The following is a 26,547-nucleotide window of genomic DNA, read 5'->3' on the forward strand; positions in this document are numbered from 1 at the left end:
TAGACACCCCCACTGATTTCAGTGAGAAGTTCAACTTATACTAGATGGCATGATATGGCCCAAAGTCCTTAACTTAAATATTTACTCTCTTTGCATTTCTCCAATTCCCATATCTCCCTCAGAATAATTCAGACTTTGCTTTCAATATTTCTTATCTCAGTAGTGCTCACTGGTTTATGGTTGTTGGAATTAATCTTTGGGACAATTTATTCCTAGTAGTGAAAAAATACTGATTAAGATAAAAATAGGAATTACACATTAACCCCAAAAAAACTCCCTGTAGTGCTCACTGTAATTCCCTCCAATGTATTTTGATTGTCTAGTTTACTTACTGTATCTATATCAACCTGTCATTAACTATGCACGTGTTAACTATACAATCTTATCCTCACCTCATAGTCCTCTATCAGAACGAAATAACAGCCAAGTGCTCTGATTATGGGACACACACTCACTAACAGAGAGTGGAATGTAGGGTTTGCCATATGGCCCTCGTGAGTGTGCTGGTTTTGTGTGTATATTAATCTTCCAGGCAACAGAACACATAAAATCATGATTCGCAATCCCAGATTTCTCCAGACCTATTGTCCTCAGTAGCTGCAGACCCTTAGAAATTATAAACTTAAAAGATCTATCAATACTATATCATCTATTCTCTCCACCTGCCATTAAAGGGCTGTTCCATACCAATTATTTTCTAGAGTTTTGTCTAGTTTCAGTTTGAATACCACCAGGGATGCACTTTCCTCTTTTCCCTTGGAGACTACTAAAAAACATTTACTTAATCACAGCCCTATTTGCATCCAAAAATGCAATGTGTGTGCACAAATCTGTTTTTTAATGCACAAAAGGGAGGCAAGCAAAATTGCATCTGCAGTTTTAGAAATGGGACTAAGCTTATTTATAACTTCTAAGATTCTCTGCTAAAGAGAAAGTGCTCAGTATCACCAGGCCTGGATAGGCAGCTGAGTGAAACTTATACGACTAGTCCATTCATTCAAGAAAACTTTTCATTGATTCATAGATTCAAAGGCCAGAAAGTATCACTGTGATCATTTAGCCTGACCTCCTGAATAGCACGGGCCCATACAACTTTCCCAAAATGATACTAACTAAAGTGTAGCTGTTAGAAAAACATCCAATCTTCATTTTAAAATGGTCATTGATAGAGACTCCACCACAACCCCAGGTAAATTGCTTCAATGGTTAATTACCCTCACTGTTAAAAAACTATACCTTATTTCCAGTCTGAATTTATCTAGTTTCAACTTTTGGCCAATCCACGGGGTTATACCTTTGTCTGCCAGATTGAAGAGCCCATCATTAAATAGTTGTTCCCCATGTAGATACTGTCAGGAGTTCAAATGCCTCTGGGCTGGGTTGCCTAGCAACTCAGTGAGCTTGTGGACCCAATAAACGCTCACTAAGTGACTGTGCTCCCTGGTCAGAAGAGCCAACAGATCACAATTTAAGCCCTGTAGCAATAGCAGCATAGTGTCTGCTCAATGTGTTCCAGGCCTGTAATTGTGTCAGACTTGCTTCCTGTCCAGTCCTTGCTTCATCCCTTGCCTGCTCTGCTCCAGCCCTAGTACCTGCCTACCTCTGAACTCCTGATTCCTAATTCTTGGCTCCAACCATTGACTTGTCTCCTGACCACGACTCTGGTTTTTCCCTCTGATTCTACTCCGACCACCAGGCCCCAGTCACCTACACCTCGGTGCATGACAGATACTTGTAGACTATAATCAAGTCCCTCCTTAACCTTTCCTTTGTTAAGCTAAATAGATTCAGCTCCTGCAGGCTACCATAAGGCATGTTTTCTAATCCTTTCATCATTCTCATGGCTCTTCTCTGAAACCTCTTCAATTTATCAACATCCTTCTTGAACTGTGGACACCTGAACTGTAGACACAGTATTTCAGCAGGGATAGCACCAGTGCCAAATATAGAGGTCAAATATCCGCTCTACTCCTATTCAAAATTCCAGTTTATGCATCCAAGGATCGCATTAGCTCTGTTGACCACAGCATCACACTGGGAGTTCATGTGCAGCTGATTATCTACCATGACCACAAATCTTTTTCAAAGTCACTGCTTCCCAGAATTGTTTGATCCTAGGTGCACACATTTACATTTTGCTCTTTTAAAATGCATATTATTTGCTTGCGCCCAACTTGCTAAGAAATTCAGATCTCTCTGTTATTAGTTACTTTGGCCTCTTCATCATTTACTACTCCCTCAATTTTTGTGTCATCTGCAAACTTTATCAGCGTTGATTTTGTGTTTTCTTCCAGGTCATTTATAAAAATGTTAAATAGTGTAAGCCCAAAAATCTGTCCCTGTGAGACCCCACTAGAAACACACCCACTCAATGCTGATTCCCTGTTTACAATTACATTCTGATATTTGTCAATTAGCCAGTTTTTAAATCTATTTAATGTTAATTTTATATTGTTCTAGTTTTTAATCAAAATATTGTCTGGTACCAAGTCAAAAGCTTTACAGCAGTCTAAATATCAGTGCTTAATTTCTGTCAGGTCTTGCCAGGCCAAAGCCTCTGCTCCGCTGGGCTTGGCAATTTATAAACCCAGCACCTCTGGTCTTGCTGCATCAGTTATGAAAGAAAAAAAATTGTCTGAGCCCAGGCACCTTTTTCATTACAAATTAAGCACTTCTAAGTATGTTACATCAACACTATTACCTTTATCAACCAAATTTGTAATCTCATTAAAAAATCAAGTTAGTTTTGCAGAATCTATTTTTCATAATTCCATGTTGATATTACCCTCCTTTAATTCCTTATTCATTTTTTTTTTACATCATAAGGTAGGGCCCTAGCTATGGCTGGACACCATCAGGGTAGAGATGCCTTTTTAAGGCCTTTGGTAGTTTTTCATGCTAGGAAAGGAAAATATATCTGTCGAGGTACTTACAAGGCTCTCATCAGCAGACAATCTGAGCACCTTACTACCATTAATGGATTTTAGCTTCAACGCCCCGTGAGGTAGGGCAGTACTATCATCCCCATTTTACAGATGGGGATATAAGGCACAGCGTAGATTTAGTGAGTTTCCGAATAACACAGTGGAAGTTTATTGCTGAGCTCAAATTTTTCAGGTCTCTAGAGTCCCAGGTAACTAGACTGCACTTTCTACACTAGGAAGAAATGGAATCAGAGATTTTTTTTTCAGTCTGGAAACCTAGGTTTTGCCATTGTTAATACCACAAATGCTACCACTGGCAAACCACCTATTTTCATTTTCTACAGGAGATGGGGATACATATTAATATAGTTCTGTTCCCAACTAAGCAGAGCTATGGTCAGGCAAGGAAACCACCAGGTTTCAGGACAGATGACACCACCATACATTACGTGCCTTTCACCAGTCAAAAATCACTGAGAAGATGGAGAAGTGCAACTTGTAGAGCATTGGAATAAGGCAGTGTCAACAATGGGCATCTGTCTCTCAGGTGTGATGATATATATAGAAAACAGTTGGGGGCCAAATGGATGCCTTAGCTGAAAGAAATAAACCTGAAGGGCCTGGGCTGATGAAATACAGACATTCAAGAGCAGACTGGCTAAATTTCAGTCACGGTCACTATGTCTACACAGCAGCTGGGAGGTGTGTTTCCCAGCTTGTGTAGACATACACATGCTATCTCTGCTCCAGGTAGCACACTAAAAGTATGAGGCTTCTGCCATATAGTGTAGTACACTACAGACCAAGCAGTAGTGATGGTGCTAATGGGTTCACAATGATGGCTTAAGACCTTTTCATTGTAACTAAAAAACTGGGGAAACCTACTATGATGTGTCATAAACAGATCCTTACTTCCTGTGCACTGAGGTGGGGACAGAACTTTCCTGGCAAGAGCCCTGTAGGTTAATAAAACTGGAGTGATTTTTTTCCAGAGTTGTGTGAGGGAGAATGTTGTTTCTCACAAGCCACATTATTAATGGGTTGGTAGGACTTTACAGCGGTCCTTTGTCTTTGACGTTCACTAGGGTTACTTTAAGGCATCCTCTTCCTCACCTTTATCCTTAGAGGTCACCGTGGCTTATGGAGGATTTGTGACAACTGATGTAGGAGATCAGTGACTAGAGCCAAAGGGGTGGAAGTCTTGTACTGAAGACGATCAATCACTTTGTAGGCATTTCAACAACAGCTTGTTGGAGGATGTGGGCTTCATGACGTCCTTCTGGGAGTTCTGGCTGGCCTGGCGAGGGCAGCGGCGTGCCGTTCCCTCGGTGCGGCGGTGGTGGGACCTGGCGAAGGTGCACGCCCGGCTCTTCTGCCGTGACTACACCCGGGGCGCCAACGGAGAGATGCGGCTATAGAGCAGTTGGAACAGAAGGTCTTAGAGCTGGAGAGGCGTCTGGCCGCCAACCCCGGGGATCCGCCCCTCTGTGGAGCGTGCCAGGAGAAGCGGGAGGAGCTCCGGGCCCTCGAGGACCATCAGGCCCGGGGTGCCTTTGTTCGATCCCGCATCCGCCTCCTTTGGGAGATGGATCGCAGCTCTCGCTTCTTCTACGCCCTGGAGAAAAGGAGGGGGGCCAAGAAACACATCACCTGCCTTCTGGCAGAAGATGGCACCCCCCTCACGGATCCGGTGGAGATGTACGGGAGGGCGAGAGCCTTCTACGCAAGCCTTTTCTCCCCGGATCCGACTGATCCTAACGCAGAGTGCTCTGGGAGGAGCTCCCTACGGTCAGCGTGGATGACCGAGACCAGCTCCTTTACAGTGCAGGTAGTCCGGTGTGGAGCATACTGGTGCATGCCTTCCTACACCACTTCCGAGGGCTCCGATACAACCAGCAGCTCCTTTATCTCCATCCGAGAGGTCTTCCGCGAGACCTCTCTGGGCTGCCGGTCTTCTACCAGGACCTCCTCCGGACCTGGAAACTGCTTTCAATGACCAGGTCCGTGGCGGCCACCGAGGGGGCAGGTCTCCTTGCAGAGCCCCTGCTACACAAGCCCCAGCTTCGCGTGCAGGTGGCGGAGTCCCCCTCGGTGCGCCAGAGGTTGGTCCTGACAGAAGTCACAAAAGTCAGAGACCTCCTGGACTACGACCGGGGAGACTGGCTGGATCCCCTGATGCTCACTCAGCACATGGGGCTCTCCAGACCTCATACTCCCTGGCGCGTACTTCAGGAGGTGAAGGCCGCTTTGCCACCCGCTGCTCGGGTTTATCTCGACCGGGTCCTGCACGAGGATGCGCCCCGCCCACCCTCTACCCCAGACCCACCGGACCTTTTAATTGGGCCTGCCCTGTGGACTTAACTGACCCCCTCACCACTTCACAGTGAGATGGCTGCACGAGATGCAGCCGGTCTGCTTCCAAATCGCGCCAAGGAAACATCTATACACGCTTGTGCTCCACACCCTTCACGCCCTCACCCTCGTGTCCCGCCCTGATACCAAATGGCGGGACCTCCTGCCACCTTTGGGGGATGAGGCACCGCGGTGGGCCAGCCTATATTCCACCTTGGTCCCGAGGCCCACTGGTGACATCAGTTGGCGGCTCCTTCATGGAGCCGTGAGCACGAGCTTGTTCTTGGCACGGTTCACCTCTATCCCAGACACCTGCCCCTTTTGCGGCGTGAGGGAAACCGTGGCACAGATATATCTGGAGTGTGCCAGGCTGCAGCCCCTATTCCGGCTCCTCACAAATATTTTATTACGTTTTTGGTTGCACTTTTCCCCTCACCTTCTTATTTATGCACTCCCTATCCATGGCCCCACAAAGTCATGGGATCTCCTGGTCATCCTCCTCCTGGTCCTAACTAAAATGGCCATCTATAAAACCAGGGTGAGGAGGTTGGCCGATGGAGTCTCCCATGACTGTGGGGCCTATTTCCGATCCTCAGTCTGTTCACGTATCTGGGCAGAGTTCCTCTGGGCGGCATCCACTGACTCCCTTGACACCTTTGAGGAGCAGTGGGCACTGTCCGGGGTTCTCTGCTCGGTGTCCCCGTCCGGCTCCTTTCATTTGACCCCTTGACCACACTCCTGTCCCTGTTATTTCATTAGTTGTCCCCCGGATTTATTTGGCGTCCAGGTCCTGTGGATCCCCCTCTTAGGCTGGGGGGGAGATCCTTTAGCAGTGGACAGGCTTTGCCCGCCCACTTCCCAGATCCCAATAGGATCACTCTCCTGTAGCCCTCTGGCCTGGAGGGAGAAGGAAGAAAGCGGGCTGCTGCTCCCGCTGCTGCTGTTAGGCCCTGGGCTCTCCCTGCTGCTACTGCAGCTCCAGCTGCTCCCCTAGCTGGGCCAGGGACCACCCACCTTCTCTGTTACCTGGTTGCTGGCTGGCTGCTGGACCCCCCACTCTTGGGTGCCGCTACTGCTCCAACTGCAGCCACTTGGGGGGGGGCCTGCTGGCCCGCTCCCCAGAAGGGGGGGGTGAGGGACCCCAGCCCCAGCCGTTGCTACCACCACCACCACCACCATCTGAGAGGGGTCCTTTCTGCCTGCCTGAACCACCACCTGGAGTTCCTGGAGCTGCTGTTGCGGAGTTTGCTGCCTGGAGCTGCTGAAGCCCCAAGGAGGAGAAGGAGAAGGAGAGGACCATCTACCAGTGGGGGAGCACCTAGAGACTTTGCAGACCACCGGGGAGGAGTGGTCAACCTGCTTCCCTTTTCCCCTCCTCCTTCTGGTGTCTCCCCTTCCCTCCCTGCTTATGATGGTGGGAGATGAGATGGGTGGGGCTCCTCCAGAAAACCCCACTGCCCCTCCCCCACCTGCTGCCCCGTTGCCCCCTCCCCCCCGAGCCTCTACCTCCGCTGCCGCAGCTGAACCACCTGCTACTGCCCCCGCTGGGGCACTGGCAGCGGTGGACACCGGAACGACCTCTGCTGCTGCCACATCCCTCGCCCCCTCCGACCCTGGGGAAGCCCCCCAGCCAGCAGGAAGGGCCAGGGTAAAAAGAAGGGTAAGGGCCCTGCAAAAAAGACCAAGCCCTCCATGGCAGGGGCTGCCCACACTGCTGCGGCCCCACCACCGGCCACGATGTCCCTCCCTGCTGTTCCCTGCACCAGCTCCACAGGTGTCCCTCCCCCGGCCCCCAGGGTGTATACTCAGGTGGCGGCAGCCTCAGCTACATCATCTCTCCCGCCCACCGCCTCTGCTACCATATATAGTGGCCAGGGCCCCTGCCTGACCTTGACCAGGAAGCACAGCATCCTTGGAGATCTACGTGTGGGCATTGGTGAGACTGGTGGGGCCCATGGCCATTGTGGCTGCCTCCAAAATGTACGGGAAGGTTGTTATCATCTTAGCATCGGAGGCCACCGCCCAGGAGGTGGTGGAGAAGGGCCTGGTAGTGGGGGGCGTGTTCGTCCCCATGGAGCTGCTAGAAGACCTGGGCGTCCGTCTGGTCCTGATCTCTGTCCCTCACTTTCTTCCCAATGATGCCCTATTACCTGCCCTCTCTACCCTGGGGAAACCCATCTCCGCGGTCAGCCCTCTCCCACTGGGCTGCAAAGACCCCGCCCTCCGTCACGTCCTCTCGTTCCGCCGGCAGGTGCAGCTTCAACTGCCGCTGGTGGCGCGTGGTGGAGAGGCGCTTGAGGGGTCCTTCCTGGTCCCCTACCAGGGGGCCCATTACCGGGTGCACTACTCCATGGGGGAGGCCCGGTGCTACCTCTGCTGGGCGATGGGGCATGTCCGGAGGGACTGCCCCTTGGCCCGGCAAGGAGAGGCATCCGGGACCCCCGAGCCCTGGCAAGGCGCCAGCCCCGTCATCACCAGCGCCCCTAGCTGCCCAGCCCCCGAAGCCACCCCTCCTCCTTCCCAGCCCACCACAGCTCCCACTCTGGCCCAAGGGGCATTGCCCCCACTATGCCCAGACGAGCGGGAGAGCCCCGCCTCTGCTGCATGCAATCTGGCGGGACCTGTGGAGGAGGGTGTGGCAGGGACACCACCGGGCATGGGAGAGGGCCCACCTCAGGGGGAATCTTCCCTCCCTCGTGTTGCCCCACCATTACCCCCCCCAAATCCCTAAGCCATCGCCTCCGCCCCCTGACCCAACCCCTGCTAGCCAGCCTCCAGATGATGCCATGGAGGGCTGGGCCCTAGTATAGGGGAAGCGGGGCAAGCAGAAGGCTCGAGCTCCGCTCCTCCCATCTGATGTGGAGGCCCCCCGGTAAACCAGAAAGGGGGGCACCAATGCCGAGCCTTCTGCCTTGCCCATGGGTGCGTTCCATCCACCAGTGCCGGCTGGGGAAGACATGGCAGCACCGGAAGGTAGTATCTCCCCTCCACAGGAGTCCCTCCCCTCTGAGGCCCCCAAGGAAGCCCCTCCTACCCTGTTACCATCTGAAGCCCCTATGAGCCCTGAGGCGACCGTCGCTTCAGGTGCCGGCAGGGAGAACCCCGGGGTGGCGGAAAGCGATCGCCCCTCCATTTATGAGGAAATTGAGGCCCTGGGTCTGACCCCGGTCACCCAGGTGGAGGATGACCCTTTGCCAGCGGGCCTCGATCTGGGCGACTTCACTCCGTCCCCCATGTCCCCATGCTCCCTCCCCCTAACCGTTGCTTCCGCTCCCACTTCTGAGGAGCCCCTGGACTCCACAATGAACCTGGCCACAGAAGGCACCCCGCTGACGGCCGCCAAGCCTGTTGAGGCGATGGCCAGTGCCACATGGCTGGGACCCGAGTTAGGTGCACCCCTCATTGGTGTGGAGCAATCAACCTCTTTCCTGGGCGGGGGCACTACAAAGGACAGTCCACCTCCCGATGCTGTGGCTGCCAAACCCACCATAGAGCTTGTGCCCAACATCACTGAGAGCCCCCTACCCACTCTCCCAACCCTTGAGCCTGATCGGGAGGTGCCACCACCCAGCTGCTTGGCTTCTGAAGCCCAGAATCTTGCCTCTGCCCCTACTCCGTCCCTGACCCCGTCCCTACCCCTGATGCCGACCCTGTCCCTATTCCCTCCACCTCCCGCGATGTTATTGCCGCCCCTGGGTCTGTCTCCTTCCCATTTCTGGCAAATGACCCCCACAAAATGGCTTTTGTGTTTCGCTGTCCCAACCCACTAGGGGCTGCTATCTTCCTTCCGCCGCACCCTATTGCCCCAGGGTTCGAGTTGGGCCACGTGACGCCAGCCCATCAGGCACCACGTCGGAGGTCCGCACCTTGCCTGCCTGTCTTGGTGGGCCACAGGGCTGTACCAAGGGCCCCATCAGGGGATGACCAGGAGACAGTAATCCCACCCGCCACCCCATGCGCTGCGAGAGCAGCTGCGGGAGTTTTTAGAAGACGTCCGTGGCTCCCGCAACAAGGTACAGCTTGCTCTCCAGCAATGGGGGGACTTTCGTCAGATCCTCTGGGCTGCAAGGGCCCTTATGGGGGAGGGTAAAAGGACCGGGAAGCAGGCTGACCCTGTCACAGTATATAAACTGAGCTTTTCAAAGGAGCTGTAGGGAGTTGGGTGCCCAAATCTGACTGAGTGGAAATTGAGTATGTCACTTGACTCAGCTCCTCTGAAACTCTCAGAACACAGTTTGAAGTTGAGGACTTCTCTTTTTAAAATTGAAGGTTAGATTGTGGAGCACTGAGAGAAGTATAGAGTCATACTCTGGATTGGCGTTTGCAAGGTTTAGATGTTTTCAGATACCAGATACTTGTTGGTACTTCTGTAACTTAACACAAGATTAAAAAATCATACAGAAATCACAGAAATGTGGGATTGGGGGGAACCTCAAGAAGTGACCTCACTAAACTGAAGCAGGATTAAATATACCTCTGACAAGTGTTTGTCCAACCTATTCTTAAAAACCTCCAATGATGGGGATTCTACAACCAGCTGGGTAACCTGGGCTGTTTAACTATCCTTTACAGTTAGAAATATTTTCATAACATCTACCATAAATCTCCCTTGCTGCAAACTAAGCCAAAAGGACTAACTTGAACTAAATTAATCAGCATAAAAATAAAACATATAGATTTTTTTTTCATCAAAGTACCTTCAAATATTAACAAGGTGGTCTGATGAGAGATTTGATTTTTTTTAAAAAATAGACCTTATTTCAGGTAAATCAATATTTAAATCTCTTTGGCTTCAATGCTTCAAAGCTGCAGGCACACTCCTGTCCATGGGGCTGTGTCAGAGTACAAGGGTCTGCTCGCATAAAGCTGCTTGTGGGATCAGGGCCTTAGGTCATAATATGATTGTGGGCTCAGATGTGCTCAAAAATGGCCCAAAGTGTCTCTTTTAATATGTGAACCACTGTGCATGTATCAAGGCTCTTGTCTTTATCATTACATTAAAATATTTCAGTAATTAGATTTTATTACATAACCACACACGGATCCACAATGTATAATTGAATGAATTTGCATTCATACGCTATGCCACTGCAGTTGAGTGTGAACGCAGGTGAGTGTGAACGCAGATCAAAAATAATCTACAAAACTAACAGAGCTGTATGGACAAAGGGGATTAAATGAATCCATATTTCATCATGTTATTAGTATGCATGTGCATCTCACGCTCTAATGGCTCTGAAGGGAACATTAATGTGTATCCAGTAAGTATGTTTGAAAAATAACACACAAATTCTTAACAAGTCCCTTGGCAGGATACACCAGTATCCAATTTGAAAGACCCTCAGAGCTCAGCCTGGGAATGCCATTTCTTTCCTTTATTTAATAGTCATTTTACCACAGAAATCCCACTCTTCCTTTTTCTTCTTGACACCACAGTCAGCATGCCACAGCAAGGGACAGGAAGCAAGTCCTTTTATCCAGCACTCCTGTTTTCCACAGGTCAGATCAGGTACCAGAATCTGGCCCTAAATTAGCTGATACAGAGGCTGTATTATTTATCACAGCCTTGACCTACACACCTGAAATCTGGAATCTTCTCACAAGCCCAGTTGGTCTATATGTGCTTAGCTAATAGACATGTCATGTCAAGTTAAATTGTGTATCCAGAAGCATGTTGGACATCGATGACTCTACTAGGTGGGCAATAAAAGAAGCAAATACTCACCCGTTATCATAAGACATGAGCTTTCAAACAACCCTCTGTGTTTGAAGTGCGCTCTCTCTTTCTAAATGCTGAACACACTCTCTTACTTCCTTCATATCCATTCACTTCCTAAGTGACTTCACTCTCTGGGAGAGTGGATGGGAGCTATGAACTCGTTACTGGGAGGGAACTAATGCGCTTATTTAGGCCGCAATACTGCAAACACTTACACAGCTGCTTAACTTTACTCCCAAAAGTAGATCCATTGAAGTGAATAGTACTGCCCACATACTTAAAGTTAAGCTCATGTGAGTGTTTGCAGGATCAGGGCCATATTTATGTAATGTCATCAGATACCAATGTCTTCTAATATCAATAAGAGTAACAATTCAAGCACAATTCATGTATCATTTCTCCGAAGCAGGTAGTAAACTTTCCGTGGGGCAGGGACTCTGGGTTTTGTGAGCTATCATGTACATTTGAAGCTGTGTATAAATACATAATATTTGTCAGGCACAAAGATGTGCACAAATGATGTAACATAAAAATATTCTCTAACAGAGACCGGAAATGGTACACATTTATTGTTCAGACTTTAAAATAGGCCAGGCACAATTTTGCAAATACAGAGAAAGCACATAAAAATAATTCGAATGGGAGTGAAACGTAAGCAGCGCACAGTAGGAAACCTGACAAAACGCAAAATATCTCAAATACATTTTAACAGTACAAAAGACTCTTAAATCTAGCACTGAAAAAAGCAAATAAAGAAATGTAATAATATTTGAAACTTCTAATTAACTTCATTTTAGTAATATGTAATAGCAACTTCATAAAAACAGGAGGACGCTTGTATATCATGTATACACACACACACACACACACACACAGATATATATAGGAACCTACTGGTATGCAAGGAGAAGAACAAAAATTGTCCCTGTAAAAAGATGAATGGGAAGATGTGTATTATATACTATATAAAAACAATGGATGCATTAGCAGAGCAATATTAGTAACAAGTATGTACACAATAAAAATGCCTATTTTGAGTAAATGGAATGAAAATTAATCTGATCAAAACAGACACTTTCCATATTGTGCACATGTTGGATTATACTCTACTGCATCACATTTCTGACTTGTGGAGCAAATTTAGGGCACGGTCCTGTTAGGTGCTGAGACCCCCCCGTCCCCAGCCCATATGAGCTGAGATGAAAGGGTTCAGATCTGAAAAGGGCAGAGCTATGAAAGGAATGAGCTGAGGCCAAGAAGTAGGGAGGAAAGACCCAACACTGGAGTTTCTGTTTAGCCAAAAGATTGTGTTGCTAAATGGGGTGAACAGAAGTTACTCTTCCTGGTATTGTAGAACATTCTAATAGGTCACTTTGAGAATGTACCAGGACTTTAGTGAACATAAAGCAACAAATAGTTCTGCATTTACTAGTTCCCTCTATAAGAAATATTGGTTTTCCTCATTCTTATTTGGTAATATCTGGAAAAATGCTTCTTGTGCTATCAGCTGCATGTGCAAATGCTGAGGACGAGCGAGATGGGAGGCCCTGACAGCAGTCAGCATAGGACATTTTTCCCCCAGCCTCAGAAATGTTAGTGTCAGGAATTTCAACATGAACAAACTATGCAGCTACCACATTCATCCTGTCACATACAGAAATCATGCAAAAAATAAGGTACTTGCACAGGAGTCAAACATTTGTAAAATGCTGCCCTAACAACATAATGTATTTGACACCGCCTGTGTCAAGAAAGTCATTCCTGAGGTTATACCCAAATGTGGGCTTTCCTTATAGAAGGGCACAGAAATGATAGCTGAGCCCCAGGGTAGGTTCACAAAAACATGTTTATCTATGTCTGATATTCAAGTGAAAAATGTCAAGTTTAGTAAACGTTTCCTGACTGGCTTCACTAGTTTATATGCCACAGTCCGCTAATGGCACTGCTATAGATTTGAAGCAAACCACTACAACTCAACGTCATACAATATTAAAGAGAAAGAGCTACTATTGTTTACAATATGCACATAACTTCCATTATCTATTACAGTATGAGAATAAAATAATACATAACATGCTATCATGCATACTACATGGTAAGAACATGTATTAGTTCAAGTTACAATTTTTTTTAGGGCCGGTAAATCAGAACGGTACTAGATCATATTAACCTACTAACACCCTCATTTCTACAGGACTTATTATAGTAGCAGCCAGTGATACATTCAAAATCAAATGTTGGAAGGGTCCATGAACTCATTGCCCTTTGCAAGTGAGTTAAGCTTAAAACATACTGACAGTACCATAACTCAATGGCATTTCAGCTGAACTGCCCCGTCCTCTAAGACCTGGACACTCACACCAGTCATACCTGGGGCTAGATTACGACACTATATCTCCGAGTGCTAAAGGGGATGAGGATTCCTCTTCCCAAGAGTCCTCAAATGATGCTCTGTGGGAACAGGTTGTGTGGGGGAGGGAAAGGGGAGAGAATTGGGCAGGCTACAAGCAGGTCATGAACAGCCCTGTGTGGGGTGGAGGATGCATATAATCTAATGGAGCTGTGGGACTAGGGCAGGTTTGGGGGCCAAAGTTGGAAGTGAAGCACTGGGACGCCAAACATACGGCTCTGGCCTTCTGGGAATCCCTATTTTGGACAGATCTTATGGAGGAGGATTTCATTCCTCCCCCATTAGTCTCCTCTTGCAGATTTCACCAAGGGAGCACCAATCCAGTCCATGGACATGAATATTCTGTGGGTTATGTAACACGGTGTAAACAAACAACATGTTGTTTCCTGAAGCTTTGAACAGAAACACATCAGTACTCAAGAAGGTACATTTGGATTTTGGCTATTTATTCACCAAGGCATCCTTCACCTCTGCATGTTTAAGTCACATTTCTCTGTATCCTCCAAAGAATAAAGGAACAGAAAGAGACACATCTGCTGAAAATGAAACCCCTTCTGCTCAAAAGAGCTAACCATGCCAAGTCAGGAAACAACAACAACAAAAAACACAACTATTTGTTGTACTCGGTATGTACCATTGCCCAAGGACAGCTCTAAGTTGATGCTTTGGAAACTGATATGGAATTTTACTCTTGTGGTTACTCTAAGGTTCATCAAAAATAAGTACTAGACTAGTTCCAGCACCACTAGAGGCATATGCTATTTCTGAAATACAGTCAGAGATGATTTGCAACCAAACACGAGCATGAATGTGTAAAGTGCCTCTATTTTTCCATTGTCTCAGGGCAATAAACATTTATAATTCAAGGATCAATGTTCTTTGCTTTAATTGACATGTTTTCTGGGTGAGCATCTGTGCTCTGACCTCAGCTGTCCTGAGAAGGGTTCCAGCATTGTACATCTGGTGATAGAGCATTGGTTGGGACAGCCCCAACAGTGCTGAACTTGCTCTCCCTTGACATTACTATTACTATTTATACAATGCAATAGTGCACCTGGTACTTGCTACACAAGACTGCTTACCTCAGTTAATCTGACTGCCAAGATTTTATTTTTATAGTGTTGGGTGTTCTGTGCCTGATTCAAAGCCCATTGAAGTCATTGGAGATACCTCCACTGACTTCAATGGGCTTTGGATTGGGCCCTCAGTGACTACCCAGGGCCTATACCATAGCAATGAGCACTCTATGAATATTGAAGCGATAGCTAGATTGACCTCTCCTGAACACAGTCTGCTCCTGCTAAAACTCCTTCAGTCTGTTATGACCTTTCAGAGTTTCATAAGTTTCAAAGAGTTGAAGGCCAGAAGGGACTATTAGATCATCTAGTCTGACCTCCTGTATAACACAGACCATTACATTTCATGCAAATACCCTATGCTGAGCCCAATGGCTTCAGTTAAATTAAAGCATTTTAGTCCTCAGGAGAGTAAACTGTTTTGTGTCTCAGACAGAGAACATGAGAGACTGAGGTGTCACCAGTGCCCAAGGCCCCTGCAATGGCCGTGAACTCATTAGGTAAGACATGCCCAGAGAATCCTAGTAGGTGATCTACATCGCACCTTGGGAATTCCTTCCCAACCCCAAATCCTTCCCAACCCCAAATCTAGAAACCAGTTAGATCCTGAACATGTGAACAAGACACACAAGCCAGGCATCTAAGACAAAGAACCTGGACCACCCCCTTTGGATCTGTCTGCATATGGAGCCCTCTGTGTGCATATCTCCTCATCCTGCATGGGAAAGGGGCTCAGCTGCCTTTACGGAACCATCTCCTCTCTCCTCTGTACCTTGCGCACTCCTCTGCAAGCAGCAGAGTAGGAGCCTTGGCAGGTGGGAGGGGAGGAGTGGGCAGGGCAGGGCCAATTTCCAGAGGTTGACTGGAAAACATAATTCAGCTTGACATACAACTTCACATGCAATTGCAACATCATCTAAATGTATCAAAGTTACATATCTGTAGCTATGTAACATGCAAAATGGAAAACATTTTGTGAAAATTTTTGCCCCAATTCTTTCCAAGACAACATCAACATTTTTGAAAATGGTTAACCAGCTCTACAGGCCACATACAAAGTATGCAAAATAAATGTGTCCTATATTTTAACCCTTTATCTAGGTCAGGACTATACCTGGTCAGACAATGAATGGAAATTTACCTATTTGACATGAATAAAAAATATTCACAAATAATACATTTGACAAATATTTAACTATCTAAGAGCTGACTGAATTAAGATACAAATATTTGTGTTTCACTTATTTGATGACAGATGGCAAAAACATTGCCAAATTATTTGGGAATATCAGTCTACCAAATATAACGAGGAGAACTATTTGAAGTCTACAGGTCAACTGCTTGCTTTCTTTACTCACACGAGCAGTTGATTAAAATAGGGGTCCTCAAATAAAGTAAGCAAATAGCATCTAATTAAGGTCAGTTAATTTGTAGTAGCCCTTATTTAAAAGAATAAATGTTTCTGAACTGCCCTCCTAACTGCTCTCAGACGGTAACTGATCAAGGTCTCTTAACACAGTCACACAACAAAATTCTTTCTTCCATACTGCAGTGCTGATTTCTAACACAGTCATCTTTAACGCAGTGGTCACAGTTCCTTACCCATATAATAAAAATAATGGAAAACTGCATTTAGTTTATGCTAAAGACAGGCTAATTTAAATAAAGGAAGTGATGTTCATTTACTCTGGTGTGCATGAAGCTTGATGCAATGTTTCTAATGTGGTTTCAATGTGGTTTTTCTCAACCTGCAAATTCAAGGATCCTACTACAAGCAGGTAGCAACACTTCCAAGTTTGCTTTGTGACAACTGCAGTCTAATGAGGTTTGCAACTCTGCTACACATTTAGCTGCTGCTAGAGATGTATTTATCTAACTGGGCATTGCACAAGATGAAGTCTGATGAGCCATTCCATACAGCATGTAAGTATTCCATAAAGAGCTACAATAGATTGCATTAACTTTAGAATAATTTCCTATTTAGAAAAGTTTTTTTAAAAATACAGATTAAAAACATTTGTGGTGTATTTTCCAGTGATAGCAGAGAAAGTAGTAATAATTTTTAGGGAGAAACTGATTTGTAGCCTTAGGCTCTCCAAACTCCCCCATTTAGGCCCCAATTCAGCAGTTGATTCCTAATGAGCAAAGCACATGCATGACTTCAGTGGGACATAAGCCTGTTCTTAACTCCATCCCTATTCAGCAAGAACACACTGAAATGCTTTGCCTTAGTTCCCATTCGTACAGGGATAGGAGAATATCAGTGAACATTTACGTAGAAACTCTATAGTCCTTAAAGAAATAATAATACCACCTAGTTCTTACATAGCACTTGTCATCAGTAGATCTCAAAGTGCTGTATAAAGGTCAGTATCTTGATCCTTCTCTTCCAGATGGGGAAACTGAGGCATAGAGTGGTGACTAGCCTAAGGTCACACATCCAGCCAATAGCACCGCAGTGATTAGACCCTCCTCTCCTGTGTCCCAATCCAGTGCCATATCCACTAAGCCATGCTGCACTTTTCTCCCATATAATATACTTTAAATGCTGAACAGAATGCAAAGTCAGAACTGAATACATACAAAAGATTGGCCTTCTTTAGCAGAATGTGTATTAACCACTATCTGTAAACACACATTGCAAATTTTAAACCAGTTTAGGTCTCCTGTTTTTTATATTAATGTAAAACACCATTTGTGGATCTGTGAGTGGGATGTCCTGATTACTCTTGGAGGATGTTGTATAATTGTATTAAATATTTGCATTGGCTCTGTTTATTTTTCAGAATAAGGCTTCACACACTTTACATCAGATCTATGTTGATCTGAACAAGTTCCAATTATCTTGAAACTATCTTTATGCTGGAATGACATTGAAATATTGTCCTTTCAACATGTGGATAAAGGACCACCCAAGGTCTTTATTCTGTCCTTATTGTGGGAAAAAACCTGCTATTTTTGAGAGAGGGGATGGAGAGCATTTTGTTAAAGTGTATATTGTAGAATTGTAGGCTATAGATTTGAGGAATCATGCAAGATTTTCTCTCACATGAAGGCTCCTCTCACCCACATACACAATTTCTGCCCATATCTCATCACTAGTCACCCCTTCTTCCCCATTAACCCTTTTAATTCTGCCACCTTGTCTCTCCTGATGTTCACCCTTTGGGTTCCTTTCCCCACAATGACTTCATACAATTCCCCATGTTGCCCTTCACAGTATGCAGAGAACATCCCCCGTAGCGCAGTGTGCCCTACATCCTTTGTTCTTCCTTTAAATCCCTCATTGCAGCTCCTTTTATTAACTTTCTATCTATTCAATCAAATTGACAAGATATGTATGCACATAGCAAATTAGCTCATGGGCTCACAGCTGCAACCTTCATCCTTCCATTACCCTTTCCCCATCCTTGCTTTATTTCAGTCCTTGCTGATTTTAAACTCTTGGGGAAGGAGGCATTTTAAGAGTTATTTTTATTATTTGTATATTATGTAAGTGCCTACAGGCCCGAATTGAGATTGGGGCCCCATTGTGCAAGGCGCTGTACAGACACATTGTGCATGACAGTATCTGGCTTGACAAGCTTGCAGTCAAAGAAAAAGACAAAGGATGGGGTAAGGAAATGTGATAATTCTCATTCTGCAAATGGGGAACTAAGGCAGAGAGAGATCAAGTGACCTGCGACAGAACCAGGCACTGAACCTAAATCACCGAAGGCTTAGTCCAGTGCCTTAACCACAAGCCCATCAGGGTTGTGCCTACTATGAACCAGGCACATCTATGGCACACAATAGGTAATAAGAGGAGAAAGCTCATGTATTTTAAAAACCATCAGGAAGATGCTTCAATGGAAAAAGCTAGTGGCATAGTCCAAGGGAAATGGAGAAGAAACACGGACATCACTCTCAATAACAAAGGGTTGAGTGAAGAGTGGCACTTAATGATGATGAAAAAGAATATATACGCTCTGGACATATCAAATATAGATTTACATATACAAATATACATTAGGCAATTCAGTCAGTATACAAATATTTACATGTAAAAATAGAGAGACAAGAAAGGTGAGGTAATTGTCTCTCTCATATCCTGGGACCAGCACGGCTATAACAACACTGCAAACATGTAAAAATAGGTTTTTCCTTTCCCCTTTTCATGATTTACAAAAGCATACAAAGTTTCCTGTTTAATAGTGTGGTGCACCTGTGTGCAACATTCCACACACACTTCTTTCAAGTTTCACAGTATTGGCTTTTACAGTGTTGAAGCTGACATTCCAGGTGCTAAAACGTTCTTAGGAAATGTTTTGAACTGAAAGAGACTTAAACATTAATTTAAATACAGTAAAAAAGGTCACATGTTTAGCTGAATTATTTTCAAATAAAAAATGGTTCTGCTGCAGTTGAAATAAATGATGGTTCACTTTGAACAGTGTATTTGAATTAGAGATGGGCAAGTATTAAAACTCAAGAGCTGCCCCATTGATGCGATAATCCTGTGAGGCACTGAGAACCCTCAACTCCGACTGAAAGTGGAGGGAGCTCAGCATTAGGAAGAACACACAGTATAAAAGGAGGGGCACAGCATCATGCAGGATCAGACCCTGACATGGCTGCCACTTTCCTCAAACAGCCAACATACAAGAATGTATGCCAAGTGCCATAGGTATTGCCATACTAATAAATGCTTATATACCATTTTTCACCTTCAAAACACTTGATGGACATTAATTAATCCTCACAAGACCTTTGTGAGGTAGATAAATATTATCCCCATTTTTAAAGGTGGAAAAACTGAGGCGGAAAGGTGAAACAAATTGTCCAAGGTTGCAAGGGATTCAGTGTTAAAACTCGGATCAGAACTCAGGAGTTTTGTGCTCCAAGTCCTGTCTTTGTATCCCTAAGCATCCCCCACCAACATGTTTTTACACCATTTGTAGAGCTATTATTTCAAAAAGCAGGTACAAATTAGGGTGATGTCATAAAAAAGTGAACTAATGTTGGTGGATGCTGGAATGTCATCCTCCAAAAATACTGCAATTTGAGATAGTGTCCAGATGAATTACATCATTCAAGATGATGGAGGCCAACCGATATGGAAGTAAGTAGGTAACCGGAGCTTCTGTGTTACCTATGGGCCTTTGAGCTCTGAATATCTTTGCACAGGGGAGTTACCTTCAGTTCAGGAATCATTATTTACCCCATCTCTAATTTTAGCACACCCAGTGTGGATGCATGGGAAAGTATATACATACTGCCACATTGGTGGTCCTTAACATTTATCCAGTTGTATGTAAGATAAATAGATATAGTTACCTCAGAATCTACTATCTTTGTATTTGCCTGTAGGAAGTTACCTTTAGTACAGCAAATCTTGAGGTTAAATAACTGAAAATAGAAAAGGAGTACTTGTGGGACCTTAGAGACTAACAAATTTATTTGAGCATAAGCTTTCGTTTGCTACACGGATGCACTTAGCTCACGAAAGCTTATGCTCAAATAAATTTGTTAGTCTCTAAGGTGCCACAAGTACTCCTTTTCTTTTTGCGAATACCGACTAACACGGCTGCTACTCTGAAACCTGTCATAAATGCAAATAGTCATTTTAATTACCTAAGGCAACTGGAAAGTTTCTAAGGGCCACCACTCTGTGGGCATGCTTGTATATAACATGAAATCACTACTATCTGGAAACGACTGTTGTCTTGAATTAAAATGCAGTGAAAATGTAAAGTGCATTATGTGGTATATAACCCTTAGTGATAAAATAAGCAACTCATCTGCCTTCCACAAATTGGTAAGTTTTGCTTAACAGCTGAACGATCAACTTCTCTATCATCGAGTTTTAATTTAGTTTATCTAGTGTGTGAGAACGTCCATCAGATGTAAGAAAGATCATTGTAAATTGAGGCATTTTTGTAATAGTATGCTACTAAAGAACCAACATCAAGACAGTGTCCAGTTGGGGTGTGTAAATATTATTGTGTGCTTCTTGGCCCATTTAGCAAATACTTTCTTTTCTGTGATAAATCTATGACCTCCATAGGGAGCATTTTCATGCAGAAAGTACTCATCACATTCATCTCTTCCTGGCTCATAATAATGGTAAGGGACCTTTCGAAAGGCTTCTGACCTGGGAAAGAAAACAAAACACAGATACACGTTAATACATTTTCCAGGAAATCCATTATATACACTGACAGGTTTCAGAGTAGCAGCCATGTTAGTCTGTATCCGCAAAAAGAAAAGGAGTACTTGTGGCACCTTAGAGACTAACAAATTTATTTGAGCATAAGCTTTCGTATGCATCTGATAAAGTGAGCTGTAGCTCACGAAAGCTTATGCTCAAATAAATTTGTTAGTCTCTAAGGTGCCACAAGTACTCCTTTTCTTTTTATTATATTACACTGTAATTGTATTCATTGGAATCCCATCCATGTGTCTATCGTGTAAGAAATCTTTCCATTATAGTATAGGCACAGTATGGTTTGTGTGCATTTTAATAGATCAAATAAATAAATACAGGTCCTTAAGCTTCACTGGCCTTACTAATTAGCATAGGATTATGGTCAGGGCCTAGAGGGCACTCCCCCTGGGTTGTCCTACTGCAAAAGTTAGCCAGTGTGTCAGTATCTCTAAATGGAAGGCTCTCATTGGGTAGTCCTAGTCCCCACAACAAGCCCTTGGTTGGCTGACTAGGGCACAGGGCAGTGATATTAGCAAGCAAAAGAGGAGGGGGATCTTTCTTGCTCTGTTGTTCCTAGCAAGTGATTAAGCTAAAACAAACAAAATATCTTCTAATCAGGCAATGCAGCCACAACTGCACTTATCAGGGACACGGTGAAATGTTATTGTGTTGTTTACTGATTCTATGTCAGGGCTGTGTAGCGAGGAACACTGCCTGAGCTCTATGGGGACAACTTTATTTAGACGGGAAGTGAAGGCAGCTGTAAGAAATAATAAAAACATAATATACAACAAATAGAAGAAAGGGGAAGTTGATAGTAATGAATATAAATCAGAAGTTAGGATGTCTAGAAAATTGATAAGGGAAGTAAAGGGATACAAGGAGAACTCTATGGCCAGCAGAGTTAAAGACAATAAGAAGATTTTAAAATACATTTTTACATACAATTAGGAACAAAAAGAATCCTGACAATAGTATTGGTCCATTACTAGATGGAAATGGTACAATTACCAATAATAATGTAGAAAAGGCAGATGTGTTCAGTAAATATTTCTGTTCTACATTTGGGGAAAAACAGATGATACAGTCTCACCATATGGTGATAATAACACTTTTTACATTCCACTAGTACCTTTGGAGGATATTAAACAGAAGCTACTAAAGTCAGATATTTTTAAATCAGCAGGTTCAGATAACTTGCATCCAAGAGTTTTAAAAGAGCTTGCTGAGGAGTTCACTGGACCATAAATGCTGATTTTCAATAAGTCTTGGAGCACTAGGGAAATTCCGCAAGACTGGAAGAAAACTAATGTTGGGCCAATTTTTTTAAAGGGCAAACAGGATGACCCTGGCAATTATAGGCCTGACATTTATCCAGTCACCCTGACATTGATCCCAGACAAGATAATAGAGTGGCTGATATGGGAATCAATTAATAAAGAATTAAAGGATTGTAATGTAATTAATGCCAATCAACAGGGTTAAGGAAAACGAATCCTGTCGAACTAACTTGATATCTTTCTTTAATGAGATTACAAGTTTGGTTGATAAAGAACATAAGAAGAACATAAAAACGGCCATACTGGGTTAGACCAAAGGTCCATCTAGCTCACTATCCTGTCCTCCAAGAGTGGCCAATGCCAGGTGCCTCGGAGGGAATGAACAGAACAGGCAATCATCAAGTGATCCATCCCATCGTCCATTCCGAGCTTCTGGCTAACAGAGGCTAGGGACACCATCCCTGCCCACCCTGGCTAATAGCCACTGATGGACCTATCCTCCATGGATTTATCTAGCTCTTTTTTGAACACTGTTATTGTCTTGGCCTACACAACATCCTCTGGCAAAGAGTTCCACAGGTTGACTGGCATTGTATGAAGAAGTACTTCCTTTTGTTTGTTTTAAACCTGCTGCCTATTAAAGTTAATAGTATTGATATAATATACGTCAGTATGTTGGCATTTGACATGGTACCGCACAACATTCTGATTAAAAACTAGAATGATATAAAATTAATATGGCACACATTAAATGGACTAAAAACTGGCTAACATATGAGTCTCAAAATGTAACAGTAAATGGGGAATTGTTACTGAGTGGGTCTTTGTTCAATAGGGTGCTGCAGTGATCCGTTCTTGGCCCAACGCTCAAATATTTTTATCAATGACCTAGAAGAAAACAAAATAATCACTGATAAAGTTTTCAGATGATACAAAAATTGGTGGAGTGGTAAATAATGAGGAGGGCAGGTCACAGATACAGGGCGATCTGGATCTCTTGGTAAACTGGGTGCAAACAAATAATATGCATTTTGTATGGCTAAATGTAAATGTATACAACTAGGAACAAAGAATGTAGGCCATGCTTACAGAATGGGGGACTCTATCCTAGGAATCAATACTCTGAAAAAGATTTGGGGGTCCTGGTGAATATTTAGCTGAACATGAGCTCCCAATGTGATGCTGTGGCCAAAAGACCTAATGTGATCCTCAGATGCGTAAACAGGGGAGTCTTCAATAGGAGTACAGAGGTTATTTGACCTCTGTATTTGACACAGGTGTGACCACACTGGAATACTTTGTCCAGTTCTGGTGTCCATAATTGAAGAAGGATGTTGATAAATTGAAGAGGGTTCAGAGAAGAGCCACAAGAATGATTAAAGGATTAGAAAACATGGCTTATATTGCTAGACTCAAAGAGTTCAATCTATTTAGCTTAACAAAGAGAAGGTTAATAGGGTGACTTGATTACTGTCTATAAGTATCTACATGGGGAACAAATATTTAATAATGGGCTTTCTAATCTAACAAAGAAAGGTATAACATGATCCAATGGCTGGAAGTTGAAGCTAGACAAATTCAGACTGGAACTAAGGTGGAAATGTGAGAGTAATGAACCATTGGAACAATTTACGAAGAGTTATGGTGGATTCCCCATCACTGACCATTTTAAAATCAAGACTGTAAGTTTTTCTAAACGATCTGCTCTCGGGAATTATTTTGAGGAAGTCTATGGCCTGTGCTATACAGTAAGTCCAACTAGATGATCACAATGGTGCCTTCTGGCCTTGGAATCTATGAAAAACTTGAGCTATGTCTCTCCTTTTCTCATGGCCTTTGTAATGTTTTCCAAATAACAACACATCTCCTTTCAGTCTGGACGACCCTGTGTTGGGGTGTCTACTACACAGCTGAATCAAAGGTTAACAGGAATCTGACAGCCAATTAGCCCACTTTGCTGCATCTGCATGGTGTGTCAGACTTGATTTGTTATTAGCTCCAGCTGGGAAGGAGCTGGGTCTTCTTCATAAAAGGAGGAAGTGAGGTCTTGTTGAGGGACTCAGGACAGAGAAACCCAAGAGAGAGGAGATAAGGAATTTCCTCTCTCTGGGAAGGGCCTGAGGCAGGGAGACAGAAGAAGGGCTTGGAGACAGCATCAATTGCTGTGATGAGCCCTGGAAAGGGGGAAAGGTACTGAGAGGGAGTCCTGAGGGGTCAGTGTTCCAGTAGAAGAAAAAAGAAGCTGGAAGGACTTAGGGAGAAGCCAGAGGCCTGAGAGACTGCTTTAAGCACAGGCTACATGGAAGCAGCACAAGGGGCTCAGAGGTAAGAAGTGACCCAGGAAAACGGCAGTATGTCTAAAGGAGCAGACAGTATGTCTAAAGGAGCAGACCTAGTTGCTTAATACAGGGTCCTAGGGCTAGAACCCAGAGCAGAGGGTGAGCCTGCATTCCGATGCCAGCCCTGAGTAAGGGGTGTACAAGCCCAATGTAAGGATGACTAAGTCCAAGGTTGCTCTGAGGGCAAGACAGTTTCAAGGATGGACTGAGTAATAGCCCAAGAGGGGGCAGAAGTATTTGTGTTGGGCTGTTTCTGGACTTCTAGTTGTACCTTCTGTTACTCCGGAAGGGAACAGACTTTAGAGTGATCTGGCCAGAGGGCTGAGTTGCAAGAAGCGGTGAACCACCGTAGGACCAGATCAACCTTTGGCAGGGGATGCTAGACAGGAAAGAGCTGCTATGCTATGCCCAGTCCAGAGGGGGCTTGCTGGCTAAGAGTCCAACCTTCCACAAGGTTGTTTAGGTCATTTACCAGGAGCTGAGTTCTGAAAATCATCCTCTTATGTAGGTGCCTAACTTTAAAGAGCCAAGTTTAGAGCATTAACTCCTTTCTCCATGTCCTGGTGGCAATGAGCACTGAGCTGTCCAGTATGGAGGAGAGAGAATGGCAAGGGTGTGGGCAGAGGTAGAAGTTGTACACTTTACCCTGGGAGCTGAGGCGCCCAATCAAATGGTTACAGAGGCTCCAGATTTGCTTGAACTAGCCCTGCTAACATAAAATGTGGCTTGCTTTATTATTTTACATCACTTGACTAAATTTCCTGCTTTTGTGAATAAGCAACGTGTCTAGTATATATTCCATTATCTTTATGCTATAGAGTAAAAATATCTGATTTGGATTTTTAAGATGGTGGTTGCACTTATGATAATAGGATATGATGTATGACAATGCTAGATCACCAACAGTTGTTGGTAGGAATTTATGTCACACTATGCTGATAAAGCTCCTTGTTTTGTTTTCCAATGAGAAACCCCCCAGCTACTCAAAGCCGACCAAATATATATCTAGAAATAAAGTTCAGACAGGTTGCTCATTTAGTGATGAAATATAGTTTCGGGTAACCATCCTGAGATAATCAGTTCTGCATTTCCAAGAGCATTTGGTATTCTGTGAGCTAATAGATTAATATTTCTTGTATAGACATTTTTGAGCGGTGAAAACAAGCACACTTTGTCAAAAGAGCAAAAATATTCTCCGTTTCCCAGCGAACTCCAAGACTGCTGAAAGTCTTTGATTAAAAAAGTTCCTTATAACATTTGACATTCAAGTTTTATAAATGTTTTTTATTTTATCAACAAATACCATATCAGAACTAAATACACTGACAACATAGCATCACATCAATGCAAAACACTGGGAAAAGGATTCCTCAGATTTATTATATTAAAATGAATTGTGAATTTTTGGACAAGGTATCAGAATTGTAGATGCATGAAAATAATTTCCTGTGATCTTACTTGCAGTAGGTGTCATTTATCATCCCATAGACATGAATTCCATAGCAGGCGTCCATAGCCAGAATTAAGGTAAACCACCCAGTGCTGAGATATGAACCTGACTGGACTCTGTAAAAATACAGCATCAAACACAACAAATTGCAATGAGAAATTACTAACACTTCATCAAAGAAATATCACTGTTACCTGGGCCAAAAGGCATTAAGCAACTTGACAATCTGTCAAAAATATACAATTATTTTGAATTGTTATAGGTGTTCTCTCATTCTTTCCAGGTTGGGGCCTCAGGCTACAGCCCACAGAAGAAAAACCATATGCTAAATAAATATCTGAAGTCAAATAACTCATGTCCCGTAAGGTGGGGAATCATTTATTTGTACATTTGAAAGCCAAATTAATGTAGCATAATAGATGAAAGATAACAATCACTGCCAGAAGTCAAATTAAAAGGGATGTGTGTACCCATCTATATATACACACATCTTCATGTACACAAGAATTATTACTATAATGTCATGTATGTTACATGAATATTGTAAGTTTACACACAAAATGCAACTTTTAAGGTTGTGTTGACAATCACCTGGTAGAATTGAAGGCTGCTTTGAAAAATAAAACTCTGTGTCATTCACTGAGATGACATACTTGTATCAGGGAGGGAGGTGTAAGGGAATATGGTCTGGTTTGGGAACCTTTACTCATGCAACTAGTTCCATTGAAAGCAATAGGACAACTTGCATGAATGAGAACTAATCACATAAATAAGGATCTGGCCCACAGTTTCCAAATGGCTTCTATTTGA

The 26,547-nt window shown here is 44.1% G+C and overlaps 1 protein-coding gene across 2 annotated transcripts in view; it reads right to left on the reverse strand.

Annotated features, from left to right (window-relative positions):
• Window positions 1-20,050: 20,050 nt before the first annotated feature.
• Window positions 20,051-26,547, reverse strand: part of ST6GALNAC3 (ST6 N-acetylgalactosaminide alpha-2,6-sialyltransferase 3) — a 315,028-nt gene continuing 308,531 nt past the window's right edge. For both annotated transcript variants that reach the window (XM_073357306.1, XM_073357307.1), the window contains 2 exons: window positions 25,746-25,853; window positions 20,051-20,614 (listed from right to left, as the gene is read on the reverse strand). In XM_073357306.1, the coding sequence (XP_073213407.1) occupies window positions 20,428-20,614; window positions 25,746-25,853 (295 nt within the window). In that variant the 3' untranslated portion in view covers window positions 20,051-20,427. The remainder of the gene's footprint in view (window positions 20,615-25,745; window positions 25,854-26,547) is intronic.

This window comes from Lepidochelys kempii, chromosome 8 (assembly GCF_965140265.1).
Source record: "Lepidochelys kempii isolate rLepKem1 chromosome 8, rLepKem1.hap2, whole genome shotgun sequence".
Taxonomy (NCBI): domain Eukaryota; kingdom Metazoa; phylum Chordata; order Testudines; family Cheloniidae; genus Lepidochelys; species Lepidochelys kempii.